Source organism: Pocillopora verrucosa, chromosome 2 (assembly GCF_036669915.1).
Source record: "Pocillopora verrucosa isolate sample1 chromosome 2, ASM3666991v2, whole genome shotgun sequence".
NCBI lineage: Eukaryota > Metazoa > Cnidaria > Anthozoa > Scleractinia > Pocilloporidae > Pocillopora > Pocillopora verrucosa.
In genome coordinates, this window is record NC_089313.1 from 19,019,008 (window position 1) to 19,041,925 (window position 22,918).

The window sequence follows — 22,918 nt, forward strand, 5'->3', positions numbered from 1 at the left end:
GACAACATCACTAAAAATGGCGGAATGATAGCGCCTGAAGAAATGTGTTTATAAAATAATGTTATATTTTCAGCATGGATTGTCCGGTTATGGGACATGAGAGGTTATGGAAGAGAAAGTAGGACCTTTTACTTTTATTTCTAACTTTGACTCGGGAAATTTAGCGCGCGTTGAAAGAGTAAAAACTGAAGACGCTTCTTCCAGTCCAGAGGATTGTGATGGAGCTGTGGTGATAAATCCTGACTTTGATTACAATGTTTGGACGGCTCCCGACTGTGCTGGCACCGAGTTTGAAAATCAAAATCGAACATGGTTTTATTTCGGTATCAAAGGAGGTCAACCTGGAAAACTTTTACGGATAAATATCTTGAATTTAAATCGACAGGGAAAGTTGTACGGTCAAGGCATGACTCCGCTGGTGAAGGTTGTCCCATCCAGGAACAAATGGGAGAGAATACGAGATAAACCGAAATATGAGGTGAGGCGTCCTATAAGCGTTTAGGAAAAAAATCCAAACTTTGCTTTATATTCTTTCCTATTTAATTAAATTAATCAATAAACTTGAATAAAATTAATTAGTATCTATTATTGAGGTGAAGTGGATGTTAGAACATTTTGTCACGTTAGGTGTGGTTTGTTTTATTTTTGTAGTTTTCACTGTGCAGGTTGTGTTATAAAGTAAGAAATTACTACTGTATTTCCAAATTAAGTCATGAAGCAAATAGAAAAAAAAGCACTTGTTTGTAATTATTGTTAAGGTTTGCTGGAAGCTAACTTATGAAAGTGAAGTATCCCAAACTTCAACTCCTAGGTTCAATAGTAGGTGGTAGCTTTTGAAAATATCCCACTAGTGTTTGGGCGGAAATTTTATTTTGCAATTTTAAAATAATCAAAATGAGTGAAAACTGTATTCATAAACTGTTGTCTCTGTCCTTTTTCTTTAGACTGTTGATGGCCAGTTTAGACTGTCATTCACTTATCGCTTTCCTGATCAGCGCAGTGGAGTTCACTACTTTGCTTTCTGCTATCCATACTCATACTCAGATTGCCAAGCAAAGCTTGATGATTTAGACAGAAGCTTTACCATATGTCAGCAAATGACCCCCTCTGAACCAAAAGACTCTATCTATTTCTATCGGGAACTTTTGTGTTACACACTGGACAGCTTAAGAGTAGACCTTCTAACAATAACTTCTGCAAAGGGCATGATGGAGGAGAGGGAAGAATCTCTGCCAAGTCTTTTTCCAGACAAAACTGTTCCTAGGGCTCACAAGTTTGAAGGGAAGAAGGTAGGAATCATTTTTATCTAGTGTAGAAAAAAAAGATTAAAGTAATCATGGTAGTCTGCCATGCTTTTAAATCTAAGTAAAGCTTCAAAAGCACTGAGTTGCACTGCATGTCATGTAAGCTTGTTTATTCTTAACCCTTTACACTCTAACATCAGGGTGCACATTCTCCATACTGCTTTCTATACATTTCCTGTGGTGCTGACAAGGAGAATTTGTTTAAAAATCAAGAGCTTTTTCAGTAGGTGATCATTGCCTTGATTCTCATGACCTCAATGTTTGATTCAGGGGTGATATTGCAAGAAGAAATTAGAAGCCAGTCACTCTTCAGTGTTAAAGGGTTAAGAGGCATTTACACTAGCAAGTTTTTTAGACAACTGCACTTGTCAAGGAAAACTAATACTTGTTCACCATAATGTGTTAAATGTTCCCACAGGATGTGATGAATTTCAACTCTTTCCTATAACTCTTCCAGGTGTTTTTCCTGAGTGCCAGGGTACATCCAGGGGAAACTCCATCAAGTTTTGTATTCAATGGATTCCTAGACTTTATTTTACGCCAAGATGATCCCAGAGCTGCAGCATTACGGGACCAATATGTGTTTAAGTTGATACCAATGTTGAATCCAGATGGTGTCAAACGTGGCCATTACCGCACTGATCAGCGAGGTGTGAACTTGAATCGAGTGTATATGGATCCTGATCCTCTCCTTCATCCTTCAATCTTTGCAGCCAAAAATATCATTTTGTATCACCACACTATAGGAAACTTGCACAAAGATTCTGAGCACCATAATGCTTGTGTATGTGATACAGAGAAGGCAAAAAAAATCATTGTAAACCTTAACACTACATCTGTTGAAACTGGCTCTGAATTCTTCACAAACAAAGATATTTTAGATTTGCAGTCAGTTCCTTCTGAGTTAAAGCCAGAGTTGCCAGAACCTGAGTCTGTAAAAATGGATTTCATAAGTGTGGAGGGCAATGGAATGATAGACAAAGATGCCAACAATAACAAGAACAAGGAAACACTCTCATCAAATTTAGACTCTCTAGCATTGAAAATGTCACCTGATGTTCAGACTGGTGCCTCAAATGATGCACTTCAAATGGACACTGTTGTTTCTAATCAGCTTTCAAATGAAAGTACAAGCAGCATGTCAAGTGACTGCCATTCAGAAAAGCAGTTAAATACAAGAACTCTAGACCAGCCTCAGTTCAAAACGGTGTTGAACAAGAAAGAACCTGCAAATTGCACCTATTGCTCTTCACAGACTTCATCTGAGCAAAGCAGTGGGGTTGCATACTATGTTGATCTGCATGGCCATGCTTCAAAGCGCGGATGCTTTGTCTATGCAAATTACCTGGAGAATGAAGATAATTATGTCAGCTCTATTTTATTCCCAAAACTCATCTCTTTGAATTCAACAAACTTTGACTTTGCAGCTTGTAACTTTACTGAAAAGAACATGTACAGCAAGGACAAGCGAGATGGCATGTCCAAAGAAGGAAGTGGGAGGGTTGCCATCTATAAAGCCACTGGGATAATTCACAGGTTGGCAAGGAGATGTACAGTAGAAACATTTTAATTTTAATAGACTTCTGATAATGATTAAACTCTTACTATTCTGAACACATCTTTGTGAGCATGTACTGGTAATGCTCAAATTGTAGATTTCTTTAGCACTCACACACACAATCCATACTGATTGATATGATCCTGACTGATTCCTTTTGATGTATTTTCTGATAGAATAGGTGTCAAATTACTACGCAATTAGCATAAAAGACAAATATTAATAATGGGTAAGGTTGTCAAAAAAAAAACCTGATTTATTTGAGATGTTTGGAACCTCAAACCTTTGATTTTGCAATCCAGTGTTTTATCAATTGAGCTGCAGTGAACTTTTGATTAGCTTGAATTTATACTAGAGTCCTCTGTAACTAAACAGGTGCATACCTGTTTAGTAAATATGATCTTTGAGCTTTTCCCTTCAGCTTGGGATGTTGTAATATATAATATCATAAAATATATACCTACATTATGATATGTTTTGCCATCAAGCAAGATACATTAATTTTATCACTATTTGGCAATGTTTGATATCAATATGATTTCTCTATCAGTTATACACTAGAGTGTAACTACAACTGTGGGCGCACAGTCAATTGCTTGCCACCTGCCACTTGCGATAATGGGTGTGCTACTCCACCTCCTTTGCCTGGCTTCCCACCCAAGTATACACCAGAGATTTATGAAGAGGTAAAATGAGGTTACATTGTCAAGCAAATTTGCTTTACTTCTTAAGATTGATTTGTTGTTCATTATGGTTATCAGAAGTTGATAAGACCACATACATTGTTCTGAGATGTGATGTGTCAGTGGTCAGCACTTTGAACTCCATGTTCAAACCATGCTGGGGTCCTTGTGTTGTGTTCTTGGATGTGCCACACCTAAGGTGGGGTTGATCTGTTGTGCACTTGGATATCATGTACACCCTTAGCAATGCTATCCCAAGTAGCTAAATGCAGATGAAAACTGGATAGGTTATAGTGGTGTGAGCCACTTGGCCTATGAGCAAACTTTTTATTCTGGTTTATTTTTGTCATTTTTTGTTGTTGACAGGTGGGGCGAGCAATGGCAGTGGCTGTACTTGATATGAACAATACCAACCCCTGGACACGACTTCCTCTCAGTGAGTTTACATCTTTAGAAGGAGTCAAGAATTGGGTCAGGCGGTTTGTCAAGAGTTCCAAGAATGCACCCTCAGTACCCAAGAAACTCTCTCGAGTTATTACTAAAACTTCAAGGTATGCAAAGTGCTGTGATATTTCATGTGTGTATCCTCTAAGTTAGTGTTTTTTTTCCTCCTTATCTCGCTCAACCACTGATACTCAAGTTTTTGTTAGGTTTATGTCATAATTCTATTATTAACCAAACCTGTTTCCTTAAAAGATGATGAAAAAGCAAATTAGGGTAAGGCCATATCCAGTTAACTTGATCAAACATTCTGGTTGTGGAAGGATTTATTAATTGGCTAAACGATTACAGCAAATAATCTTTCTTCACTTTTTTCATGGTGTTACTTGTGCTGACTTCCTTCAAGACATACAACTGCTGTATTTCTCTCTCCCTGGGAATGGAATAAGCGTAGCCAATCAGAACATAGGATTTGCTTCATCTTGCATGCTCAAAGAGCTTCCCTTATAACAAGTGGACTATTCCAACTTTTTGACTGTAAGTTTGAAGAGAAATCAGGTAACAAAAACTGGAAAAATAAAAAGAAAGGAATGATTAGTTATTACCTAGCCAAAAAATAAGTAAATTTGGTGCAGTGTGGCTGGTAATCATTCTGTTAGATGGTACAACTTTGTCAGACCCCATTGGAAACCTATATGTGTAGAGAGGGCTGCAGCAGTTCCTCAACGGACTTAATCTGAACACTTTTCAGTATGGTGGCAGGAGCAACAGCAAGTACACGTCAGAAATTATCTGTATTGGCAAGTTCATCCAGTGATGTGTCTTCTGATAACGCAGCTAGTGGAGGGCACAGAACAACAGATCATCCATCACAGAATGGAACAAATGTTAACAAGGAAACTGGTACACATTTAAAAATTAACCATTTATTCCTTTGTAGTGAAATAAAACTTTGATATTGTTAACAATGCCCATGTTCCTTTTGTAAGGGGCTAGATGAAACTGATCCCATGTTCTGTTTGACTATACCTTACTTGACCAGTATAAGCCTGGTTTCCTTTGTTTTTATGGCTCTCAACTTTGTCTTAGTTCCCTGAAGAAAAAAAGAAAGTGGCCATTATTCAGGTATCTCCTCACACCTGATTAATGACACATATGGAAAGGGTTTGTATCAACTGATTTTCCTCAATTTTTAGGTAAAAAGCCAGCTACTGATACTGTGAGGCGGCCATATCACCTGGCAAGTACCCAAAAGACATCCTTGCAAGGAACAGGGGCCCAGAGTGGAAAGAGTGGAAAGAACCATCATGATGATACATGCTCTTCATCACCTGGGACTCTGTCAGGAGCCAACAGAAGAGATCAGTTATCTGGGCCAGGACCTTTGAGAGCAACAGTGAGCCAACTTTGTTGTGGTTTTTTTTTCTTTTCCATTATGTGACTTTTATGTTATGCAATAATTTACATTAGATATGTTGGAATGCCAACATATTATCAACTTGAAGGTCAACTGATAAACTTTCAAAGAAAAACAAAACACAAACATTTTCTTTTGGGGCATGGACTACATTTAGCTATAAGATTTGACATTCCTTTTCTTTTTGAAAGTTCCTCCTGAATAGTAAGAGTTCTTGCTTGACATGTGTTTGTAAGTTCCCCCTAGAAATGTTGTTTAGCTGTCAATTATAGGACTTTGTGCAGACAGAACTTCAGAGAGGCCATTCAGTCTTTTCATATGATTTTAGGAGATTTATCTTTGAGCCTCAAATTTATGCACTACAACCAGTTACAATTTCCTGGCTCACATCTAAACACAGTGTTAAATGAATAATATTATTGGCTTTTTGTATACAAACAAATATTGTGTGCTTTACTTTAAGGTGTTCAAAGCAAAAGAACAACCAAGAGTTTCTTTGGAACTTCCCAAAACGGTAAGTTATCCAGACAGCAACTAATCTCATGTTATATGCTGTAAAGATCTTGTAACTTGTTACCTGGGGACTCTAGGAAAGTTTCTGCCTATAAGAATCAAGGCCTGCAATGAGCAACTCAATAGATACAGTGTTAACATAACAAAGTATATCTGAGATAGATGACTGTGTTTCACTGAGGTTGTGGTCCAGCATGATGAGTGAGTAAGCTAGCTGAGGCATTCACTTTGATTGTTTTACATATTTATGCTTTATTTAGAAACAGTTCATATGGTAAAATGTAATTAATAGTTTGTGAAAGCCTATCTGTCACTTATGAAGCAAAGATTTCTATAAATAGTATTGCTAAGGGTTCAGGGTGTGAAATTAATTTTTTTTTCTGATAGCCACTTGGCTCCTAAATTCTTCAAAGCGGTAGCCAATTCAAAAAAAGTTGGTCGCCATTTTCAAAGACAAACAAAACCTGTTTTTTACGCTGTCACCGTTCTAGAAATTAAGTTAGAGAAATGATCTTTAACTAGCTACAAAGTGGACACTAGAATTGATGATATGCAACGTTCAAACTCACCTAAATCCAAGATGGCGTCTAGTTATCGATCGAGATGCATGTGCTGCATTTTGGAAACAAACTTGATGAGGAAGTTTGCTGTGGATTTATCTTTGCAAATCTTTTTAATTCACTATATCTCTAGGTAAGGTTATGATGAAACATTCTAGTCGCCAATTTGGCAACTGATTTTCAGGATTTGGTTGCCAAATTGAAAAATTTAGTCACACTGGCGCCTGTATTAGGCACAATTTCATGCCCTGGGGCTGCAGTAAGATTAAAGTGGTCAGCCAGCATCCTTGATCCAAATTTATCCACCATTTCTCTCACTTGAATTACTTCTTTTGCATTTGTGTTTATGTTTAATTTGTATCAAAACAGGGTCCAACTCTGAGGCTGGTGCACAATTTACGTCATCAGCCCCAAGGTCATGTCCAGCCTACATCATTGTCCAGTAAATCTTTATCATCTCCTGTTGAGATTAAAATGAGGTAAAAGCAATCTGAATCTGTTAATTAAGTGGAACTTTCATATTAGGAACCTATTGAGATCATTTCTGTTCAGATGCTTTGTGAGAGTGCCTTATGATTGTCTCTATCAATATTTAGGGTTGTTTTGATACCAGAGTTTTGTTCAACATTTTTAAACTAATTATTAAGACCTGGAAAAAGGTCACACAATAAATGAAAATATTCTGAGAAATAGGAGAAATCCGGAATTCTCTCTAGTAACCTACAACAATTGTTCAAGTGCTTGGTGAAATTTTTAACTGAATCTAATTGCATCAGTAAATTATTTAGGCCAAAGAGATTTACTCCTTAGTTCTAAAAAAATTCTAAAAGTTTGTTTATCTTCTCAGCACTATTGATGTCCACAAGCAGTTCATTAGTTTTCACAGAAGCAAACCAGGCGTGGCATTAAGGAATGGCCACAGTAGCCAGAGTGATGAAGAGAAGAAAAAAAAGAATGTTCGTCCAAGGAGGAAAAATGGAAGGAAAAAAGGTAATTAATATGTCGTATTATCTCCATGGATCTTTTATTCTATTAGACTACCAGTTACTGGTAACAGATTTTCAAAAGTAAATTTGTATCAACAAAGCAAATTGGTATGACCAACAGTATATCAATGGGGTTAACAACAGAGAATTCAATGTTCTTTTCAATTGTTCAAAAATCAGTAATTTTATGGAAGATCTTAAATCTATGAGTTGAACTTGTGTCAACAATCCTCTCATACAATTTGATATTTTCAACTGTGATTTGAACATTGATATGCTTGTGAAAAAATAGGTAAATAAGTATCAAACCCCTACGATTTTTTTGTTGTTTCTTTGTGCTTGTATGTTTTAGTAGGTAGTGTACTATTTCTTCTGCATATATTTTTTTTTTTGATAATTACCACCTAGCCCAGCCACTCGACTGACATTTGTCATTTCTTAACAGTCGTGCTCTCTCTCTCTTTGACCAATTTTTTGCATTCACTTTAATAAATTTTTGTTTCTTTTTTAAACTCTGAAGAATTTTTATTGTACATCATGATCGTATTTAAATTTTACATGCACTAATAATAACAATATTTAAATGTGTTACTTAGCTTATTTTCTTTTGATTATCCAGAAAAAAATGGCGAAGCAGTGGCTAGAGATGAAATTCAACCTTCTGAAATATCTTCATCAAGGTATGAATTTTACAGTGGTTCCTTATGGGGACACCTGTGGGGCCCCTCAGTTGTGTCCTTGTACTATAGGGGTGTGCTTTCATAGAATTTGACCTGTGAGAATTCTTCACCAAAGTTATTTAATATGTAGTTATTTATTTTTACAATGTTGTCCTTCAATAGGCCCCCAGCGGCAGAGGATATTCATGTTAGCACAGTTGAGAAAGAAGAGGAAGGGAAATCCAAGAGTACTCAACTGTCACGCAGAAACAGTTCCAAGAATATGGTTAGCAGTAATAATGATCTATCATAAAGTAATTATTCAAGGCCAATGTTATTATTTATTAACAACAGCTCAGAAATGCACTATATCCAATTAACATTCCCAGGCTGCCTCTCTTTTAAGTCTCAATCTCTAATAAAAGCCATTTTCCTTCAAAACACCCCCATAAGTCCTTGGAGTTTGATTAATTATTGTTATTGTTATTTGTTGTTAGATAAGCTGTAGCATGATGTCTTGTGAAGTTGTGGATATCAAGGAGTTACCACACACACCTCAGAGTGGCAGCAGCACAAATCCTTTGACATTCTGGCCAAACACATCTGTCAGCTGACATAACAGGAGTGAAGACCATTTTTTAAGCTTCATGGTGTATTTACTAAAAATTTCAGAGTGGAAAAGTGTTTTTAAGCATACACAATTTTATGTAGATTTACAACAAAAGATTGAAAGTTTTTGTCTTAAAGTTTATAGGATATGTCTTAACTGTACAAGGATTATTTAAATTTTAAATGTTTTTCTCTATTTATACTGTGGAAATCAAACAAGGAAGCTATGTTATTTTTTTAAAGTGTTACATGTAGGTTAGTGGTAATGTAATTTTCTGAGTGAAGGGCTCACTTTCAATTATTCTAGGATTGCTTTTCTTTCCTTTTATCACTCTATGCATCTGGTATTGGCCAACTGGAAATTACACTCTACAATCCTTGCAACTGAGATGTTTTCCTCCATTCTGATAAGCCTTGTGATAACTTTGATATTCATTTTTGTGGTACACAATCAAAAATTGTACTGTGAGCAAGCATGTTGTTATCATCAACAGTGATGTGGTATTCATTGATTGGAGTGTGGAGTGAGTTGGTTTGTGATGATTTGAAAACAAATTTTAAAAAATATTCATGGTTGATATTTTATTGTTGGTTAATGTTTCTTTCGACAAGTAGCTTTTAGTTATACTGAGTTGATTAAACATGTAAAACAAAGTAAATTGGTATTGAGTACTGCAGTGTGGTTGTTTATTTCAAGTTACCATTACTTACTCTTTTTTAGTGGGCTGGTTTGGTAGACAGAGGTTGAAGACACTCTTAGTTTTTACCAAACATCTAAATAGCAATAATTTATAATAATTTATTATTAACATTTACAACAAAAGTGGAAAAAACTAAAAACAAAATTTGCAGCAACTTTTGTCTAGTTATGTGTTTTTGTCTTTTGCTTTTTTCAACTCCATACTTTTGATTTACAGTTGTTCTGCAAGTCTCCTATAATGTTAAGAAATTAAGTTTGTCATTTTCAACTTCCGTTTTATCACAGCCTGGTTAATTTGCCCAGTTTATTATTATTTTTTAATCATTATAACAAAGGATGATAGTTACTCTGGTGGAACAGTTCTGTTGAGGACTGAGAAATTAATTTGCAAAACAAGACTTAAAGAGAGCTAAATAGTAACTAAGAGATGGGGGACAGCTAAGTATGAGCATTTTTGAAATTACACCACCACAACTTTGAACAATATCCATTGTTTTTCAAGAAGCAAGTCTGGGTTCAACAAGCCACTTGGAAATCAAATTCCAATTTGTCAGGATACCTTACTGATATTTTCTCTCCTCACACAAAGGAATAAAAATTAGATATTACCAGTATATGGTGAGTCCTTTAAGATATGTTATTACACACTGTCTATGTACCCATAATATTTATTGGTTAAAAGCATTTTAACAACCAACTTTTCTAAACAAAGTAAAACAGTGTTGTTAAGTTAATATCAAAATTTGATAAAGTTACTCTTAACTTTACTAAGATAATACATTCAAGTATATGAATATTGGTTACTGTGAGACTCAGAAAACCATAAACACTGATTTCAGTCTGTCAGTTCACTTGCATGCTTACTATTCAACTACAAAGTTCAATGGATGTAAAAATGCCAAACAACCACAGTGACAAAAGCAGTGACTGGTAGACAACGTCAATTCAATGTAAGTTAAGTTTCAATTTTTTTGTTTTTTTTTTAATGAAATAAAACTCAAAGTATTGTAAACACACAACAAAGTATCTAAGTCCATCCATATGAACTTCACTTTTAATACTCATTTTAATTGATCAACACCTGAACCTTTGGATCATAGACAGTAACAGGTAGATATCATGAGGTTTGGTTTTTGTTTTTGTTTTTTTTTTTTTGTAGCAAAATAAAACTCAAATTACTGTATACATATAAACAAAATTATCCATGTCAAACCAGCATTGTGACCTTCTTTACTTCTGAAATTGAATTTCAAAGCTGACCAGTTTGTTAAAGTATGCTACACGGGTCCCTTAAAGAATTTCAGCATGCCTCTGGTGTCTCTGCAGACAAAAGTTATCCATCCATATAATTTACAACGCAACAAATAACTCTTAGCTACGAGCATGTTTTGAAAAACTAATTAACTTATTACTAATAACTTAGAGCTAACTTGGTTACAAATCAAGTACCTTCACAGAAAATGGCTAACACAAAAAAAACTCAATGGATACCAGTTAATAGTTGATTAATAGTGATCGTAGTTGCCATTTGACTGAGTGACAAATGTTAGTGGGATCTGCTCTTCAGCTGGAGTTATCTTTCTTTTCATTTCAGCGCTATTTCTTTCTTTACGTCGTCTCATTTGAACCTGAAGCTGCAGTTTGTTAGTAAAGAACACTTTCCTCCAACCGACTTCCTTTGCTAGGGATCGAGTTTCGTCGTTGATGGTGTCACAATGGGATAGGAAAATCTTCTCCCATAACTCGTCGCTTGAGCAAACTTTCCGAAGAGACCTGCATACTGATCCTAGCCTTGCAATGTCGACAAGATCGAGGAATGACAACAAATGAATGAGGACATTTTGAGGAAGACGGGCTAACCAGTCTTTACATACTATGCTGTGTACAAGACGGAGCGTGTCTTCACCAAAAATACGGTTGATGTCTGTCTGAAGTAAGGAGTCATCGTCAAATTCTTCGATTGGTACTTTTCGCTGGCTTGGTGGAATGTATCGTTGGTCTTTTCTTATTGAGATCCGCCATGTTCTTAGAATCACTTGATTCTCTGTTACTAGAAGCTGATGAAAGTCTTTGCTCGGCGATGGAGCTTGCCTCGTCTTTTCAAACAAAATTGCACCCAAATTCATGTTGTCGTGCAAAACGCCATGCAACCAAGAAGTCAAAAGGAAACTCTCACAGAGTCTGGGTACTAGGCAGAGAAAGCAAGCTGACCAGGTCGCCATAGTTACTCTTTACGTAAGTTTAAAATCGGACTGGACTACAGAACTTTCTCTTAATGGACCGGTCAGTCATTACTGGGATACCTCTGCTTCGCCTTTTTTTTTCCTCCGCCACGAAATGGGAAAATTGCGCAATAGTATCCAGTGGTCATTAGGCCCTCAACACAATAACAACTAACTGTGATCCAATGAGGGTGAAGGTGTTCACATGCTGATCACGTGTGTTATCTTGATGATGATTGACGTTGTCATGCATGGACAGGGCCGGGTAACATGACGAACCACGAGAGTTTTGCTAATAAAACTCTTTTGTCAGCCAATTTGTATTTGTTCTGGAGTTGTTGTTTTGGCTATGGAGGTTATACGTTTTTGGGTTACGATTACCCGGAGCTTTATGGTGCAAACGCCCAAAATACTTACAGACGCATACACAAGTCGTATTGTTCGCGGCCAATCCACACTAAAAGATGTTGTTGAGCGGTATTTTTGGAACGGATTGAGTCGCGAGCACTTGAAGCCTTATATGCTTTGAAAGCCATGAAAGCCTTGTGTGCTTCGTATGCCATGTATGCCAAGTATGCCAATAGTTGAAAAACGTACACTTGTTGAAAAAAGCAAAATCTGAAATCTGAAACCAAACTGCATATACTCTATGCAATCTATTGAACAACACTACTTCCATGAGACTGAAGAACAAAATTCTAATGGATGCAAACTAAATTCGAATTAGATACTCCAACAAGACACAAGGGGATTAAATGCGGCTTTTCCTTCTTAAAATTTTTCAGTTTTTGTTGTGCAGTTACCACTACAAATGATCCTTCGAAAGCAATATTTACTGTCAACATTATGATTTGAGAGAGAGTAAAGAGGGGATTAATAAGTTATTTATCGGTCGAGGTAGTGATCGACTTCTTTACTTAAAAATACTGCCCAGCTGGAAAAATGAGATAAATTAATGAAAAATGGCAGCGAAGGTAGGGATGTGTTCCGCGAGTCACGGAAGCGTTACCGTGCCCGTGAGAACCAATCAGCTCAGATTGTAAGATTCGTTACCATGCCCTCTGGGAAAAATGAATGGAAATTATCGCGCGATAAATAAAAAATAATTATCATGCGATAGTGGGAACCTTGTTAAGTCGCACGTGATCCGCTGTCACGCCCGTTGTTTCGGTGGACAAGACGACCATGGGTGCGACAGCTGGAAAGTTCTTTCTTAACAGGGTTGGCGATGCAAAAGTGACGTCTAGAAATTAACAAAACAGAAATATAATAAGAAAGCTCACATAATTCACTCTTGTTTCACTTGTAGCTATCTCTGAAGGTGTGTCGCAAGATTTAGCGAAATCAAGGTTTACTTTACTGATTCACAAAGCTATATGTTGAAGAAGTATTGCAAAGTAGTGCTCAATGATCTTTTGACGAAAATAAAACGACCTCAAGACTTACCTCCTCAACGGTTGCAGTCTTTGTCGTCTTGTCCACGGCAACTATCATAAAGTGGTTTACAGAGGACATCCTATCCACTTCATAAGTTCAATTTTATCGCGCGCTGAATTTCATTTATACGGTGGGCCATAGAGGAAATGCTATCTACTTTTTAAATTGAATTTTATCGCGCGATAAATGGAAAACTTGTTGGGTCGTGCGTGATCGTAGGGTGGCTTACGGTGGCCCATACATGTCACAATTTTTTTTATCGTGCAATAAATCTCATTTAAAGCGCGATAGTAAAATCGCTTATTTCACCGTGCTGTTCGGTTAGTTCGAAAGCTTGACGCACTTTACAAACTTTAGCGACGTACTTTTTTGAAAGGTACCTTCAGCGAGTAAATTTACACGCTCTATTCGTCGTGTTACATGAATGATTTGTGTTGAAATGATTCGATTTTATCAAGGAGAGGGTATAAGACGCTAAAAGTAATTCCTATGGAAGTATATTGGCCAAAAAGGGCCGCCTGACGAGACAATTGGTGGTGTTAGACCGGTTTGTCGTTGGGGGAATATTGGTTGACACTGGTCTCTTAGTAACGAGGTTGTTTCTAAGGGAGATCTATCTTAAAGCGTAGTCGGTTTGTTGCAGCAAATGGCCGAAATTACGACGGAGTAAATGATGGCGTCAAAGTTTTGACTATGTTTGTTGTTGCGTGGCGAATCGTTTGTAGACAGTAGAATTGGCTATAGATGAAAGAAAAGGAGGGTCGAGTTGATGAATTTCCATTTGGGAGTTGGTTTCAAGATTGCTGGCGAACAGGATATTAAACAATGGAACATGATGGAACATGATTTTCAAAACAATTGTTCATCGCATAGGGAAAAGGCATTTTTACTCAGTTAAGGTTGGTAAAGTTTGGTAGTAGTTTTGTCATTAGGTGTGTTGTTTTGGTCACATCGGGATGTATGTATTAATTACAGCACAAAGGGTTGTAGAGTTATTTGTGTTGACAACTTGAAATCATTTCGTACAGAAAAAGACCATAGTTTCCGGCCAAGATGAACCTTCTATTCTTTGATAATATCATATTAATATGTCCAAAGATTCTCAAATAACTTTGTCAAAGTTAAATTCTTTATTCATGGTTCGTTGTCTGCTTTAACATGAACAGAAGAAATCAACGCAAAAATGGAAAAAGTACGAAATCTTGTGGATACTACGCCATAGGCCAACATTTGTTTGCTTTAGATCAAAAACACAAAAACACAACACAATGCAATAAAGGAAAAATTATGAAATCTTGTGGATATTATGGCATGGGCCAACACTTGTTGCTGAAAGAGAAAGTAATTAAGTGATTAAGGAGAGCTTATTTAGTTGGTGATCATTTCCTTTATTGTCATGACGTTTCTGTGTGATTTAGGGATGACAGTGTTAGGAGAAATTAGATGCCAGTCACTCTTTGGGGTCAGAGGGTTAACTAGCACAGAGCTTGTATTCTTGGTTATTATTTAAAAATTTATGTATTATATTTTGTGTTGAAACTGGTGTTACTGCCATTGTTTTTAGTGTAAATTGTGGGTACTCAAAAACTTTTTAACATAAATACAAACTTTTACTGTTAGTAATTTTTTGCAATCATTTGCTAGGTGTCAACTAGATCCTTTTTCAGAAGGAACAACAACTTAAATTTCTGATTTGAAAAAAACTCTTGGTGACTTGTGTGTATTAAGAAGAGTGACAGAAAGTTTGTTGTATGACCTCAGGTATGTCGAGATCATGTGTCAAAAATAAAGCAAAGAGTTAATTCATGAAAGCATCATGCATTGTGTGACTTGGTGTTAAGTTACGAGAGGTAGCTTTACATCTTGTGTGTGTGTTGTGGTTTCTGGCAATCTGTGCTTTGCCATCACTGTTATTCCTGTTATTACTTTGGCTGAGAAAAATGCCAATTGGTAGGATTTTCAGGTTGCAAATTGCCTGTACATGGACAATGATTGAAATTATAGCAGCAGCTTTGACTTAGTCTTTTAAATGGATGAAATTTTGTTCCCCATTTTATTTGTTGTGATGTGTTCAAATTGTCAACAATTCCTGTCCTAACTTAACACTGAGTCATGCAACATGTGATGATTTCATGAATCAATTGTTTGCTTTTTCTTTAGATGTGAGCTTGAGGCACACTTGGTTAGACTAATATGTTATTTCCTTCAAAGTGACAGCCAATTTTGAGAGGTAATATTAATTAACAAGATAACATTTTAATTTAAAAAACATGGGTTCTCATGACTGTAACAATTTGTTATTGGTGTGAAATCAAATGCATTGTTGACTTATCAACAGTTCTCAGAGTTATGTAGCTCTTTTTTTGCCCTTGTTAGGTCATGTTTAGGCTGTATCAGGTTGCAAATTTTTGCACAAGTTATGCTATTGTCATAAATTATGTAATTATGACGTCACAATGCTTGCGATGTACTTCTAAGTTATGAATAAAACAACTCAGCTGTCTTGACCATCGCGTGGTACTTCGTAGTTACAATAGTTGTAACAGCTATTAACATAATAGGGAGCATTTTGATAGATTTTTTTTACAATATGTGACTGTTGGATTTTAGGATCATCACAGTTGTCACATAGAAGTAAGCCATGAAATGTATTGAGGAGTCAAAAGATCAAGGTATCAGTTATATGGATATATGAAGCTCAGAACATAATGGTAAAGAAGAGTATACTAAGAAGATAATGAAGCAGAATGTTACCACTTTAGTTGTCTTCAGCTTCATTTGCCACTGCCACTGTAGATACCTTAGCAAGGTTTGATCTGGAAATCTGTGGGATAAGAAGTCATTAACAAAAGGAGCACATCAGAAGGAGTAAATGACATATAAAATGGGCATTAAAATTTCACAAAAATTTATGATTAGCGGTTCTAGTATGTAAAATGCAAAATTTTTTGTAAGTGTTATGACTATCAATGGTAATTGATTTCACTTTACTTTTATCAACTTTCAGATTTAACAAATCTGAGGTAGGCTTAAAACAGAATACAAGACTCCTTAAAAATAAGCTACCTATTAACACTAGGGCAGACCACTTCACCTCCCCCACTTACCAGAACTACTTTCCCTATTCTTTATGATAAGTGTGTGGGTTCTTTCACGTCCCCCACTAACCATTACCAAGAAGATGCAGGACACAGGGCCTACGGCTTATTGTCCTTATCTGAGAAAACTAGAATGTCGAAGTGCTTGCAGATGTCATAGCAAAGGCAGCACATTCTCCTCAGTTATTTTAAGACCCTGAGTTTGGGTCTGGTCTAGGTCTTGGACCCTGACCTCCCGCACAGTAGTCCGGTGCTCATGCTCACGAGCTAACCAGGCGGCAGTTTTCTTGTGTAATTGTAGTTGTGATCAAATTTAATTGTAAACTACACAAGTTGAAACTTACTGTTTGACAGATGTCCAACATATGGGTAAAAAACAATCTGTTTTGTTGTGAGTTCTGTGAGATATAGGAGATAATTTGTCACTAAAATGATGTGATCCACCTTAAATTCCTGAAGTTGATAAGATGTAAAGAAGGAAATTTTTGTTAGATTTCATTTGTAATGTCAATGTATAATCTTTATACAAAAAATGATCAAATGAATACATGATTAAGGTGTTAAACTACCCTGAATTAGGTTTTCAGTATACCAGAAGTTTACTTAAGGTTTCTAAAGAAGTTTGTTGCGATCAGTGTACCACGGGTTGTGAAATGAATTAGGCATTAATGTCATTGATTGGAACATTTTGATTTGATGTATTTGATTGACTATCATTATAGGTATGGTGTTACAAGGGTGGCAAAGTTCTAAGGTTTAGATAAATACTATAGTAATGATAAGGGACAAATATTCACTGTATTTTCTATTTGAAATGTTTGAAAGTGTTACCATTATTTAGGTTTATTGGTAATGTTCAATTCTAGGGATGAATTTAAAAAAAATTCACTTACTGTGGCTGGTGACCTTTGTAACTGGTTTTGAATTGTTTTCAACTGGTAATCAATGGTGCATAAATTCTGAATCATTGTGATAAATGACTTTTTCATTTTCTCAAAATAATCTAGCAATGAATTGAAAGAATTTGATAAGTTATATGTATTTTGTTAGGTGATTATTAATAGACAAGTACAAGATAGATGTGGTAAAAGTTGAAGGAAAGATTAAAAAGTATAGGGTAATCTATGTACAAGGTATTTTTATAAAAATTTTCAGTTAAAAGATAAAAGAGACCTTGAACGGATGTATTCATTTAATATATACATGTTTTTCACGTCAAACAAAAAATTTGTACATTTTTAACTTAAGTTTTGAAGAGAATTTTTTTTGAAAATATTGAAATGTGCATGGTTTTTCAACAAGTTATTTTTTAATTGAATTGCTTAGTCAGTGATAATGGCTAATAAGATGTCAACATTAGCGAGTCATGACATTTTTGTTGTTATTTTGAGGCAGTGAGTCTTATTATGTCGAAGAAATGTTTAAACAAGAATTCACTTACATTGTTGTAACATTCTGCAGCGCCTACAGCATATGGCATCTAAAATGTTTGGACAGAAATATTTTCACAAACAGGTAATATAGTGACTATTAAGAACATAAATCATACTTTCAAAGGAACTGAACTGTCTTTCAACAGTATTATTTATGTACTGTAAGGAGGATATAGCAGTAATTTAAGTTGAAGGAATACAGTTTGTTTTAAGTTTGATCCTTTTTGTGTGTATCTGTTGTGGGAAGAATTGTTTCAGGATATTCATGATGTCACTTATGGCTGAATAGATGTTTTGCATTATGTGCAAGTTAGGAACTATAAATTAAAATGTATGCTCATTGTGTTAGGATCGATAAGATGTGATTGCATTTCATAGGCTGGGTATGGTATATAAATATGTATCAGCCAATTTGGAGCTTCAACATTCTTCTAAGACAGCACCCCTTTTGAAGTTTTGAACATTAGTTCATTCCTGGTGGCAAAGTTTTGTGAAAATTTCTAACTCAAAATTCTCCAACCAACCAAGATTTTTGGTGTCTTGTGTCAGATAGAGGAAAAACAAAAAGGCTACTTAAAACAGGTTCAGTAGTACATTGAACTTTGTAATTTGTTTGTGATGTATATATGTACTTTCAAGCAATGTGATTAGCTGTTGGGCCGGTCTGGTTACCATCTATTAAATATACATCATTGGTAAGAGCTTGATGTTCTGAAAAGAAAAAAATAAAATAGAACAAAACATACAGCTAGGTTGTCAGTGAAATCATTAGCAACCATATTTGTCGCATATCATGTAATTCATTACTGATGGGTTGATCAGTAGACAATATATGTTTACATAAAATTTACTCTAAGAAATAAATTGAATTTGTAAGTAGTTAAAATGCACCAATCATATTATGAATTGTTGATTGCAGTGTTTGGAATTTTTTGGTGTCTTGTGTCAGATAGAGGATGAACAAAAAGGCTGCCTAAAACAGGTTCAGTTTTACGTCGTATTTGTTGTTAAGAAAGCTTATTTACCGTTCTTGTAAAATTCCATGATGAATTCTGCCATTGTCGGACGAAACGCATGGGAGATAAATAAAAGTTTTTACTTTCTCAGTTCTTGCAGTGATGGTCAATAGTTTGTTCCGTAAAAGGAAAAAAATCTCCTTTGAGGTCCTCTCACAACAGCGCAACGGACATTACTCTTCCTATGTACTGTACGTGTGTCAGTTGTATTGCGTCCTCATGCTGATGCTGTACAAGTGACCAAGCGTTTAGAAAGCCCTCAATTTATTCTAAAAGTCAAGATGACGCAGTTGCCTTGTTCATTTGGAACTAATTATCGAACCAAATGTTATTTTCCTCGCGCTGGCCAAGAGGGCAACACTTCATACCTTTAAATCCGTGGGTGTACAGTATAAAAGAACATTTAAGACACAGCAATGTGTTCCAAATGTGCGTTTCGTCCGAGAAGTAGCTTATTATAGCTAGTATTGGCTGTTTTGGAGATTACGAAGGCTGCGATTTCACGATGTGGTTCAAATATTGTGTACAGATTGGTACGAGGTGTTCGTAATTGCCAATATCGTTCTCATAAAAATTGGAGACCTTTAAGTTGAGAGCGAGCTAAATCTGAAGATGGCGGAAGAAATCAAAGCTGGTGGAGGGTCTTCCTAGTGGCAAGAATAATAGAACGCGTACTGTAACGGTTATCTTTTTGTCAACTGATGTTTAAGGAAGAAGGACGCTTCTCTGAACATCAATTTTCCCAATTGGTGAGTACTGACTGTCATGAACTTTGTATCATATGATTGCAAGGGATACGCAGATACTGACTTTGGAACTGCGACAAGTTTATGGCGTAGACTCACTGGCACAGTTTGGAGCACCTCAGGGCCTTACTAAGGTCATAAGACTAGAAATCTTTCACAAAGTACTGAAGAGATCCCCCTCTGTAAGTACGAGTAAGGACGAAGGCACCAATACTGATGATCTAGCTTCAGAGTTCGAAACTGACCAAAGAAGGCACGAGATAAGGACTAAGACTACAGGAGAGGGGTACAGCTGTTATTAGGTTTCGAAAAATACAAATCTTTGCATCTCACTTTTCGTTCAAGTTATTGTCATTACCCTCAAAATCAAGTGGTTTTGTCTTCGGATATTTTTATTTAACAGGAAGCCCACTGGTCAAAATATTGCTGGCTCATTCTTTAGGTCACGCAATTCAACGCCGGCGACACTTTTATCGAGCGAACAGGTCCGATAATGTTGATCTTCTGTACAACTCTTATCCTGGTTTTGACTTCGATGATTTGGAAGACGACGAGTGCCTTTCAGAGTTTCGCTTCTACAAGAACGAGCATACCATTTCTAGCTGAAGTATTGGGGATTCCTGAGGTAGTGGAGTTCTATCAAAGAAGTATCTGTAGCGGATTGCAGGCTCTTTGCATTTTTCTAAAGAGACCTAGCTATCCTTGTCAATATTAAAACATGATAGCTCGCTTTGGGAAGCCTGTTCCAGTGTTATGCATGATAAACAACTACATGATCGACTACATCTACTAGGCACACAGTCACAGAATTTTGCAGTGGAATGATAGCATCCTACAAAGTAAATTGAAAGAAAATATTCTCGGTAGATGTTTGTCGACTGGCGCGACAAAATTCTTCAAAATTGTGCTGTCTGCCCTTTTAAATCTGGTAAGAATATCTTCTTTGTCAAACTCTTGACTTTTGAGTGATTCTCAGCGGCGAATTTTCGATTGGTATCAGTGTTAGCTAAGATTATTTACATTACATTTCTTACTCACATTTTCGTTAAATGGTGTCGGTCTCGATCAGCGTCTCGACGTTTCTGTTCGAAAACAAACCATCAAATTAACGAATAATCTCACTTTATGAAAGAAAAAAGCGATGAAAGTTATTTTAAATTGTCTCCCGAGAATATTTAACGTTTAGATAGCAGAGAAGGCGAAAAAGAATACTCACGTTTTCAGCCAACGTCAAAGTGACTTGTTTCACGTCGGGGCCGAACTTTTTCCCGCCAGTCATGCGCAGATGATTATTTGGATTTTCCCTGAGAGCCTGCGGTCCCCGTCCCCGTCCCCGTTCTCGTTGCTTAAAGTCCCCATCGCAGTGACAACTTTACACGTTTTACTTGTTTTGAAGCTATTTTTTTGGTGAAACCAAGAGAAACCGGGGGGTGGTCTCTCTCTCTTCCTGGAAATAACCAAAACAGAAACCAGCTTGTCTGTTTGAGTTTTGGGTAGACCCTTTAAACTGGCAAACTTTTATTGAAGGTGGAGCACACACGTTTCTGGGTGCAGTATTTATACTGTTTTTGCACCAATTAGATGAATTTGAGCCGTTCTTTCCTTTTTATCCATTGGTCAATATATATATTTATTGATATTAAAAATAAAAATGATTTCTATTGGTTGTCTTGGTTAGCTCAATAATTGACGAGGGCTGATTAAAATAAAAGAAAATGATCATTCTGAAATAAGAGCACAATATTTCGTAAATCGTTTTATTTAATCAAAGAATGAATTCTACTTGGTGATAGGTTTCCATCCAATTGTACTAAGAAACACTTTTGCAATATAATAGGAAAACTTACCTGTCCAACGCGACTGGTATTAATTTTTGTTATTCTACTGGTGTGAAATACGTCCATTGTAAATTTACTTTCCGAATGAACAGATCAGAAGACATTGTTTGATTCGTAAAAAACTAACCATGGAACTTCTGGAAAATTAATAGAAGAGGAACGGGAAAAGCATTGAAAGAATTATATACACATATCAATGTGCAGTTCGCGCGGTCCACAAGTCATGACCTCGACCCAAACATCTTCCCAACCGACCCGACGAAAGTCAGTCTATGAGCGTTTCATCAAATGCGTGTTGTGAAAATTTGTGTTGAAAATTTTGTTTCAACTTAAATTGAACCTTCTCGTATACAACACAAGGGCGTGCACTAGACAACTACTGGAAAAAATTAAACAAAGTTTTTCTCTGTTTTTTTTCTTCGAGTTACAACAAGAAAATCATAATTCATCAACAAACGCAAGTCATCTAATCTTCTTTCATTTTAAATGCCAGTCCACAATTTCAATTTATGTGCTGGGAAAATGAAAAAGATCCGTGTAAATACAGGGGCCTTTTTTGCAAACTTCCTGTTCCTTCCCTATATATGCTTATTAATATCACTATCATAATCATACAAACTTATTGACTCTTATGATCATTATCAAATAACAAAAATGGTATAAATGTCTATCGCAGGTCTAATTTTTCTATTTAAACGCGCTTTTAACAGGTTAATACCAAGTTTTATCTTTTTTTCATCTATTACTGTTTTGTTTGTTTTTTTTTTGCTTCAGTTTGTTTTGTATATCTGTTTGTTTTCTCATCTTCTTCCTCGCCGATGAATAGTGGTGAGTGACGGTGTTTGTCCGCTGAGTGTTTTCTTTTTGGAAATAAATGAACACTAATCCCCAGTTTATGGTAAGTTTTACTCTTCTCCACACCATGAACTTAATCTCGATCTTATAGTCTCTTGCCTCAATTCAATAAAATAGCTGAATCAGTATAATAATCTTTCATTTAAGTCGAAAGACTTTTCCTTTATTATCTTGCTGATGTTCATTCATGCTGAGTAAGCCATCAGCAAACCATTGCTCAAAAATTATCGTACGATGAGATAGCGCCTGTTGCGTATTTATTCAGTGTAGACACTCGCTCTTTAATTGCTGTCTGTATTCTGTCTTTATTCATCTATCAACTGTAAGCTGGTACAATTATGTTACTTGATTACAGTACTTTTACTTCATTCAGTGGTCCGACAGTAATATCTCCAACATTGGTACAAGTACTTTTACCCTGTTTTCAATACACTTCTTCGCTTCTGTTGCTAAGTTTGATCCTGGCAGTAAAAAAAACATCGAAAACATGAGCTTACAGTTTTACCTCAGATGTTGACAAGTTCCCCGCAGCTCAGTGGGTAGAGCATCTGACCCCGTGGTCAGGGTTCAAACCCTGGCGCGGGGAATCTTGTCGTTTTTGTTTCTTTTTTGTTTTTCTCATCATTTTTTATCCTTGCTGATAATAAGTCTTTATATGTTGATACACATATCATTCCTCATCGAATTGGTAGCTTGGTTTTGTTCAAGATGTAAAATTGAGGACATACATCGGAACACAAATTTCCTACGGAATAAAAGGGAATGGGTAATAATAAGACATAGTTTGATGCTACTCTGGTTTGCAGATTTAATGAATGTAACTGAAGAAGTTACAATTCATAG

General features: G+C 36.1%; 3 protein-coding genes and 1 long non-coding RNA gene across 9 annotated transcripts; 2 read left to right on the top strand and 2 right to left on the bottom strand.

Moving 5' to 3' along the window:
* The first annotated feature begins 11 nt into the window (after nt 1-11).
* LOC131790721 (cytosolic carboxypeptidase-like protein 5) lies at nt 12-9,595 on the top strand. Of its 2 annotated transcripts, XM_059107984.2 has the most exons (13): nt 12-478; nt 945-1,289; nt 1,762-2,840; nt 3,413-3,548; nt 3,912-4,096; nt 4,738-4,889; nt 5,183-5,382; nt 5,867-5,917; nt 6,846-6,955; nt 7,324-7,466; nt 8,082-8,142; nt 8,305-8,407; nt 8,619-9,595. In XM_059107984.2, exons 1-13 carry the CDS (start codon nt 107-109, stop codon nt 8,733-8,735), a joined length of 3,054 nt encoding a protein of 1,017 aa, XP_058963967.2. In that variant the 5' UTR covers nt 12-106; the 3' UTR covers nt 8,736-9,595. The 2 variants fall into 2 exon arrangements, with proteins under 2 accessions (XP_058963967.2, XP_066018330.1); XM_066162233.1 differs by lacking the exon at nt 8,619-9,595 and having other exon boundaries at nt 7,324-7,465; nt 8,080-8,142.
* Nucleotides 9,596-10,080: 485 nt separating this feature from the next.
* On the bottom strand, nt 10,081-11,725 carry LOC131790636 (F-box only protein 36). The gene has a single exon (XM_059107868.2). It carries the CDS (start codon nt 11,650-11,652, stop codon nt 10,936-10,938), a length of 717 nt encoding a protein of 238 aa, XP_058963851.1. The 5' UTR covers nt 11,653-11,725; the 3' UTR covers nt 10,081-10,935.
* Nucleotides 11,726-13,597: 1,872 nt separating this feature from the next.
* LOC131790690 (uncharacterized) lies at nt 13,598-18,726 on the top strand. Its single transcript, XR_009340708.2, has 4 exons — nt 13,598-13,988; nt 14,734-14,850; nt 15,250-15,319; nt 15,700-18,726. It is a non-coding gene; the product is annotated as an uncharacterized lncRNA (long non-coding RNA).
* LOC131790689 (uncharacterized) lies at nt 14,207-20,644 on the bottom strand. Of its 5 annotated transcripts, none has more exons than XM_066162423.1 (8): nt 20,599-20,644; nt 20,421-20,464; nt 18,253-18,331; nt 17,629-17,667; nt 17,081-17,190; nt 16,532-16,585; nt 15,844-15,913; nt 14,207-14,418 (listed from the first exon to the last, which is right to left on the bottom strand). In XM_066162423.1, exons 3-7 carry the CDS (start codon nt 18,293-18,295, stop codon nt 15,848-15,850), a joined length of 312 nt encoding a protein of 103 aa, XP_066018520.1. In that variant the 5' UTR covers nt 18,296-18,331; nt 20,421-20,464; nt 20,599-20,644; the 3' UTR covers nt 14,207-14,418; nt 15,844-15,847. The 5 variants fall into 5 exon arrangements, with proteins under 5 accessions (XP_066018520.1, XP_066018519.1, XP_066018521.1 ...); XM_066162422.1 differs by having other exon boundaries at nt 16,532-16,640; XM_066162424.1 differs by having other exon boundaries at nt 16,532-16,640; nt 18,293-18,331; nt 20,599-20,632.
* Nucleotides 20,645-22,918: the final 2,274 nt, after the last annotated feature.